Source organism: Ambystoma mexicanum, chromosome 6p, assembly GCF_040938575.1.
Source record: "Ambystoma mexicanum isolate Mex_15411 chromosome 6p, UKY_AmexF1_1, whole genome shotgun sequence".
Taxonomy (NCBI): Eukaryota; Metazoa; Chordata; class Amphibia; order Caudata; family Ambystomatidae; genus Ambystoma; species Ambystoma mexicanum.
In genome coordinates, this window is record NC_090935.1 from 740,147,930 (window position 1) to 740,156,093 (window position 8,164).

Sequence of the window (8,164 nt, forward strand, 5' to 3'; positions counted from 1 at the left end):
CCTGGCAAGTCATTTTGTGATATCGAAAAATACAGTGAACTGACCTTGTAGTTCATAGGACAGCCAGCAGTCCTGTATTTTGAGGGGTATCAATTCATGGGAGAAATGGCAATGTTGCCCCCACCTCCTGCCCTGAAAGGATTGGTTAAAGTGAGCTCAAAGGGTTACCAGTAGGAGGAGTTTTTTTTTTTTTTAATTGTTTAACCCACACGGTTTTTACAAGAATTGATTTGCATAGTTGTCCATTTTGTTTCAGTACTTGGCCTATTTTCCTTTGTCGGATACTTTCATTAAGATTTGGTCCATTATTTTGGCTGTAGTCTACCATGTATGTCACAAACAGGGCCGGGGCCAGCGGGCATCCTTGTTTCACCCCGCGGTTGATGGTTATTTCTTCGGATAGTAGCCCTTGATGGTTTAAGCGGACTTGGATCCTGGTGCTATTGTGGAGTGCCTTGATGGGTCGTAGTATTTCAGCGGGGCATTTCCATTTTTTTAGTTTCTCCCACAATCTTGCTCTATCGACCTGATCAAAAGCCTGACTTAGGTCGATGAAGGCCATGAAAATTCAATTTCCTCCTGCCTGCGTTTTACCCTTCAAGATGCTCAGTGTTAGTATATTGGTGTTGGTACCTGCGTTCTTCTTGAACCCTGATTGAAATGGATCCTCACAGGGAGCTTTTCTTGACCAAGATTGAAATTTACGTAGCAGCAGTGATCCGTAGAGCTTTCCAAGGACATCCAGAAGTGCAATAGGGTGAACGTTTTTAGGATCGTCTCTTTTCCCATTTTTAAATATGGGAACTACTACAGCAGTCGTCCACGAATTTGGTAGTATCTTGATTTTTGTTAGTATTTGAAAGACTTGGCTGATGAACCAGGACCATTCCTCCGGGTGTTGCTTCAGATGTGAATTTGACAAACCATCTGGTCCTGGAGCACGTGAGTTTTTAAGTTTTTTTCAAAATTTCAAGGATATCCTGTCTGTCGTGGAGATCCACCCAGGGCAGCGCGTCTTGTTCCTGTGCACTTGATGTTGTACCCAAAGGGTCATAGAAGAGTTCTTTGTAGTGTTTTGCCCAAGTATCTTCGCCAATACTGTGTATTAGTGAATCTGTGGTGGTTCGTTCGGTTGTATTTATCAAATCCCAGAATTTGCCAGTGTTTTTGCCACAGACAGCCCTCAGCATATCTTCTGAGTCCTCTTGATATAAGGACAAACGGTAAGATTTTAGCCAGGTTTTATACAGCTTAAGACCATCCGTTAATGTTTTTTTGTTTGCCTCCGAGCTGTTCTTAGAAAAGGCTCTTTTAGTTTTCGTAGTGACCGTCTCTTTGCGACCAAAGTTTGGTCGTAGTGGTGAATAGGGTTCTTTATAGCCATGCATGCATTTTGTTTTGGTTTTTTGAAGGCATTTAGCAGGCAGCCGTAGTCTGAGTGAGGATTTGGGACTCTCGATGTTTCTAGTCGGGCGTATTTATCAGTCAGGGCGATGCTATTGTTCACACTGAGTGAGAGGCGATTTCCTTTTTGGTTTGTCACCAGGTTTGAATTTGGCATAACTTTTCCCGACTGCAGAGACGGCCACGTTATCATCAGTAGATTATGGTCACTGGCCGAAATGTTAAGAATGTTAAAAGAATCAATGATTTCTAGCATCGGTGTGGAGGCAGAAATATGGTCCATTGTGGCAGTAAAGTTACGGCCTTCCCAAGATGGTGTGCTGTTGGTTCGAGCATAGGTGGTATCTAAGTTAAGGAGGGCTCTAGAGTTCATTAGAGTAATCCAAGCTTTCCCTCGCCGCTCTGCTGGGATCCTTGAAGCCGATTGCGTTTGTTTTGTACAGACTGCTTTTAAGTTGCCACAGATTAATAAGTGGGTTTCTTCGTGGTCGATGTACACTCAATCAATTTCTTCCGCTATCATTTCTAAGTAGTCGTTATCCTGGATGGCTTCTGGGTTCCAATAGGTATTCATAATTGTAACAGAGACAGTTTCCAGCTTCTGTTTTACGGAACTCCAGTGCGTCTACTTCGCTTGGACTGTTAGTAACAATAGCGTAGATGTCAGGATTTTTGTCATTTTTTATCCTCTCCCTGAGCGTACAGCAGTAAGTAAACCTGAGGATGGTCACCCTTTAGTTCCTTTTTTGGCTGGGGCAAAAGATAAATCGAAGCCATCTAGGATGGGCTTTTTTCGGTAAGCCACGTCTCGTGGAGGCACAGGATTTCGAAGGAGTCCAAGTTCACATCTCCAGGGGCCATAAGGTGGGAGAAGCCTTGCGTGTTCCATGAGCCAAGTCTGGAGGTTGTTCGTCGTGTTGATGGATCGAATAGTCGGGAGATCTTGAGTTGCTATTTCCTTTGAGAGGCCAGAGATTTCGAGAGCCAAGCCCATAAGTTCTGTAAGGGGTTGAATTATTCTTTTTCTGTCGATTTTGTAGATGCTGCATCGACATCCTGCGTAAATGTTCTCTTTATTGCTGTTGGTGGACCTGAAGGTCTACGTATGGTTTAGTCGATGGCTTCTGAATTTTTTTCTTTATTTGGTGTCAAGGCATTGTCAGGTCTTTTTTCCTGATTTGGTCTACTTTCATTGCCTCTTTCGACTTCGGTCCTTCTCACCGTATTGATTTCAGTTTGTTCTTCAGCATAGGCCGCTCGATGACGTGTGTTCTTGCTGTTTTCAGATGGATACCTGTTGCGACTAGAGTTTTCTTTTCTTGTTGCAGGGCTTTGGTAAGAGTTTCTTTTCCTATATGATTCTTTGCATTGCTGGTATCTTGGCTCTTCAATTTCTCTTAATTCATATCCAAGTTCCCGGAAATTTCTCGTGGCTTCCCGTAACTTCTGTTTTACTGTTCTGGAAGTTATGTACAGATAGGTGGTCGCTTGTCTTCCTATATGGCTTGTTTCTACTAATTTTAGGTCGCTACGTTCCACTGACCTATGGTTTGGTATCCTGTAGAACAGATCCATGGTTGTTCTTCTGTTGAGGATGATGTAGTTTCTATTTTCCCGCATTTGGTCCAATTTAAAGGCCGGATTTGGAGTCGTCTCGTTTTGAGGACTTTGTTTTGGGGCACCCTTACTTCGCTTTTCTGTGTCTTTAGAGTCCGCTCTCTGCTCCCTCCTTTCTCATTCTTTTGGCGACTGCCTCCTTTGTCGCCCACGCGGGGTTCCTTCTTCCTGAGGTCCACTAGGCCGTTACCTGGGGCTATGATTTGAAGACCCCAGTACTTTGGAGTGGTAATGTCGGGACGTTCTAGCTGGAGGGATCACTTCTTCCTTTTGTACTCTTCGGTCGGGTCCCCATTTTTCCGTTTTGCTCGTCTTTTTACAGCGGTCCTCCAAAGTTAAGAAGGGAAATTCTTCTTTTGCGTCTCTGTTGGTTCCCGTACATTGGATCTTGCCGAAAGCGGTGTTTCATCAGATATTACCACCGGCGAATCGGTAGAGTGTTGGCTCAGGTTTGCTAGGACTTCTTCCATCAAGAGATCTTCTGTCGGTCCTGATGTATTTAGAGTGCTCGTAGGCTCCTCCAAATCGATAAAGGCCTCTGGCTTCCTCCCCTTTGCGGGTATGAGCTTGGTGTTGCTCGATTTAGTGCTTGACTCTGCGGTTGGGGTCGGCCCTAATTTTATTGCTTGTTTTGTGGCCGCTCTCTTTTCAGCCGTAGGTAAACAAAAGGCCAATTGTTTCCCTTTCCCTGGTGTTGCTACTTGGGTGGGTTTCTGTTCTGAGAAAATTGAAAGTCTTTGTTTGTTTGCAGTTCTTTTCCCTTTAGCTTTGTTTTTTCTGGGTCTGCTTCTTGTACTAAGTTGTTACCTTCCCATACGCAATTTGATGGTCGCTTTATTTCTTGTTGCCCAGTTTTGTTGCATTTGTCTTTCTCCATGCTTGATTGGCTATTAGTTTTTCCCGAATTTGTCGGTATTTTGTTTTGTTTTTGTAGTAAACTAGCAGGGAGATGGTTGTAGCTTCCAATGCATATTGGGGAGCGGAGCGATTCTTTGTTGGGATTGCTTGTGGTCTGACACCCAATCTCTTGAGTGGTGATTGAGATTTCTTGCCTGTGGTCTGCGCCGTCTCTTTGGTCTTTAGCGAGTTGAGCTTTGGCTGTTTGTTTTTCCATTGCAGCAATGTAGCCCTCCAAGTATAGCAGTTTGGAGTGCATCATTGCTGAAATGGTGCTGTGATCTTTTAGGGTATCGTTGATCGATTCATAAAGTTTTGTGAATGGGGCAAGGGCCACGGTCACAGCTGACATGATTGTGAGGATGTCCAGTTTCTTCTTTGGTGAATCAGTTTGAGAAGATTCTGGGAGTTCACTGAGTCTGCGTGCTCTCAAAGGTGTTTCCGGTAGTTCGCTGTCTCTTCTGGCTCTCAGAGGGGTTGATGTAGTGTGAATCAGCAAATCTTTCTTGTGGTTCCTTACCCGTGGAGGTGTTTTGCTTGTGTGCACCAAATCTAATTGTTCTTCTAGGTTAGTAAAGCAGTCTGTGGACTTAGGGTTTGTACCCTGCTATTGGTCAAAAGTAGATTCCGGATAGTGATGGCTGTTTATATTTTTTCCCCTCGTCAGATCTTGGGTCTGAAGTCACTCCCGGGAGTTTTTCTCCCTCAGGTCTTGTTAGAGGAGGTGGAGGGTTTCTCATAATGGCCGCTTTGGTTAGTGGAGGCTTGTGACCCGATAGGGGAGTCAGGGTGCCAGTGGGCATCTCCTTATCCAGGGGTGCGATGATGCCTTCAATATGCTGTTTTTCCTCTGTAGCTTTAGGATCTCTTGTCAGTGACTCAGAGTTTTGCGGTTTTTCTTTTGACAATTTTGGCTCTGTGTCGGTGTGCGTCTGTCTTCATTCGATCTGTGTCTGCAGGGCAGGCGGTTTTGGGGTTGTATCCGCCCGCTTTTGAGCCTCTGCACTTTGCTCTGAGCTGAAAACGACTTCCAGCATTTCGCTGTCACTGATTTCGCATATCTTGTCGTATTTTCTTTTGGACTGTTTCCCGAAAAAATCTTTTAAGGTTTGGTTTAGTACAGGTTTGAGTCCCACGGATTTGGTAGTGACTTTGGGTTTTGATAATTTCCTGGTTAGACATTTAATTTGCCGTTTTTTGTGGTTTGTAGCAGTTCCAGGGGCTTTGTCCTTTTTTGGTGAGGCGTCTCTAAGTGTCATTACTCCACGTGACTGGTTTGTCTGAACGGTTTTGGCCTTTTCGGATCTTTTACTCCTCTTTGGGTGTGGGCCTTCCCCTTTTGTATGGGGTAATGTATTTGTTGGTGAGCAGGCTGAAATACTACAGTTACTGCTCTCAGTGTCCGAGACCTCCCATTCCTCATTCGGGTCCCCAATGTTGATCACAGATGAGCTCCCTTTTCTACCAATTTTCGATCTTGCTGGCGGCACTTCCCAATTTTTTAGTGTCGGATGCATGTCGATACTCACAATGAGTGGATTGAAGTGCTGAAAGCGCCCCCCTTGTGTGTGATTCACAGTATCGAGAGGCCGGTTGTTTTCAAGTGTAGTAGTTTTTGTCCTTCCATTTGGGCTGGAAGCGTCAACCTTGGTCGAAAGATCGCCTACTGTGTCTGATTCGGGTCCTCCTTTCAGAGACTCCCGCCTGTTTGCCTCCCATGTGTCTGCAGAGGCGCTCCCCTCCGTTGGAGCCCACCGCTCTGCCTCCACGTCTCCCACCCCTCCTCGGCTCTGCACCGCCCCTCCTCCGAGAGACGGCAGAGAGTCAACGACCGGAGAGAGAGTGAAGACGGGATTCCGACATTTGGCAGGCCAGTCCCAGCCACTACAGCCAATGGTGAGTCTAAAGCATACAGGGGGACAGACTGGCACTCTGGGTGACGGGGGCTGTCACTGTTTTTAGCGGGCACCGGTGTGGTGGTCTCCTGTGTTGTACCGCAAGCCGCTGGAGGGTCCGCGGTTGCTGGATTTAGTTTGTGTTGAGGCTCCGTTTGCACTTTCGTGATAACTGGCTAAGCTGACGTGCCAAAAGCCGAGTAGCCGGCATCTGTAGGTTTTCGAAGAGCCTGATCCGGGTCGAAGAGGTCTTCAGAGCCCTCCGACCTAGTATGTGGACGGCCGGTTTTTTCCTTACCTCTAGATGGTTTCTTCTCCTCAAAGCGTGTTCACGGGATCCTTTGTCGCCGGCCTCCTTCTTGTGCGGCGGGGCTGGGCAGAGGGCAGTCCACAGTCTCCATAGCAGCCATAGACTGCGCGGTGGAGTGGAGTATTAGTAAGTGAGCTCCACCTCCACAGCAAAAAAGTGTGGAAAGACTGAAAATCGAAGAAAGAGTAGCTGCAGTCACTGCCTAGACTTCTACTCTGCCGCTACTGCGCGCTGGAGTGGAGTATTAGTAGGTGAGCTCCACCTCCACAGCAAAAAAGTGTAGAAAGACTGCAAATCGAAGACAGAGGCAGGAATGAGTGGGAATAGCCATATGGATTAGTATGGCCATGGGCAGGGAATGGTTGGGCTCATAATCAAACAACACCTATACACTGTGTGTCCCTCCTCATATATCAGTCCTGTATGTCCTTCCTCCCCATCTGTACGTATTTGAACTCAAATGCAATAGTGGGCTTTATAGGTCTCATAAGCCACACCTAATCGCCCAAACTAATAATGGATTGCCGTTTGTTAGCAATAAAAACCTGAGTTACAGGTTTGTATACATGTATTGAAGACTGGCATGTAATATATGCACTAACCCAGTTTTCTTTTCTGGCAGGAAAATGACTACATAGCTTCGTATTTTGAAGATGGGGACGATTTTGGCGGAGGCAGTGATGACAATATGGATGAAGCGACCTACTAGTGAACATTGTCATTCACTGTATAACGGACTTCTTCAAACGCCTTTTGTTTATAAGCCAAGTTAATCACTGTATTTATATTGGATTCAACTTTCAGCCTGGCAGCTGACTGAGGCCTGATGGGAAGTCAAAGCGATTCATCCTCCACCCTCACCCATAGCAGCCACCTAGCCATGACCGTCAGTGTATGCTTTACACCTATTTGCCCACTGACCTGTGGTGGTTCTGTTGCTGGGAAAGGGATGTCGTCAAATCTTGCAAATGTTGAGCAACACTGGCAGCAGTAAAACGGAAGAAAGCAAAATCTGCAGACCAATGAAAACGATTGCTTTATCAAACCCTCTGTCAGTTGCGCTCTAGCTAGCGTGTGATTTAAAGATCCCGAGCTTTTAGTGCTAGGAGGAAAGCGCGTTCTTGCATGCGCTATTGTGCTTGAACTATAGCCTGCATCTTGGAGGTCTTCTCGCAGTTGGTCTCTTGATTCTCCAAAGGAAGGTGGACGGTCATTTCAGAGGTACTCGGATATGAAGAGCTGATGAGAACCACTTAGCCCATTTCACCTACTGCAGGACTACAGACTGCTGTGCCCCTCTGACTATTCCCATTAACGTTGCCTGCTTCCACCACCTGGATATTACCTCGCTAATGGGACACTGTGATGGCTGGGGCAGTCAAACACTTCTCCAAAATGGCTTTGTGCCAGTTGAGTTAATCTACCGAGCCCACCTTTCTCTTGTCGAACTGCAGTTTGCCTTTTCTCACCTGGAAGCCAGCACTCCCCAGCGGATTGATCACACCTGCGTTGGCTGTTTATAAATCGGCATGGTTTAGTGCTTTGTACAAAGTGCTAATGAAACTGCTTTGATGGAAACTTTAGTTGCCCCATTGCAAATGGTTTCACCGGATCCAGGGACAGTGTGTGTGTGTTTTTTTTTTGACAGACTATATATGAATAGCTTAAAAGGGGGCCTTGGTTGAATCCAGAACCATTCAACTCCAAAAAGCAGTCTCAAGACGCAACTGGATACCGTTCTTTTGCAGTTAAGTTGTCCAAAACCCCATATACCAGCATTTGGTTGCTGTAGAAACCATATGTACAGTTCATACAGCCATAAAGTAAATACCTGACCTTATTCGTTGTGGCAAGGTGTGCATGTTATTCCAATGGGTATGTGTAACGCACAACTGAAAGAGCTACATTGGTTAAGGACCATCAGTTTAGGGCATGGCCCCTGTTTGTTTTTCTCGTTATTGTGCTATGCTTTGCTGGCAGAGGATTCTGCACCACAGAAGGCATTTTAGGACATTGTTCACTTACAAAGGGTATAACAACC

General features: G+C 45.8%; 1 protein-coding gene across 3 annotated transcripts in view; it reads left to right on the forward strand.

Annotated features, from left to right (window-relative positions):
- The window catches only part of POLR3G (RNA polymerase III subunit G), a 354,183-nt gene extending 346,220 nt beyond the window's left edge, over positions 1-7,963 (forward strand). For all 3 annotated transcript variants that reach the window (XM_069627616.1, XM_069627618.1, XM_069627617.1), the window contains exon 8: positions 6,746-7,963. In XM_069627616.1, the coding sequence (XP_069483717.1) occupies positions 6,746-6,832 (87 nt within the window). In that variant the 3' untranslated portion in view covers positions 6,833-7,963. The remainder of the gene's footprint in view (positions 1-6,745) is intronic.
- Positions 7,964-8,164: the final 201 nt, after the last annotated feature.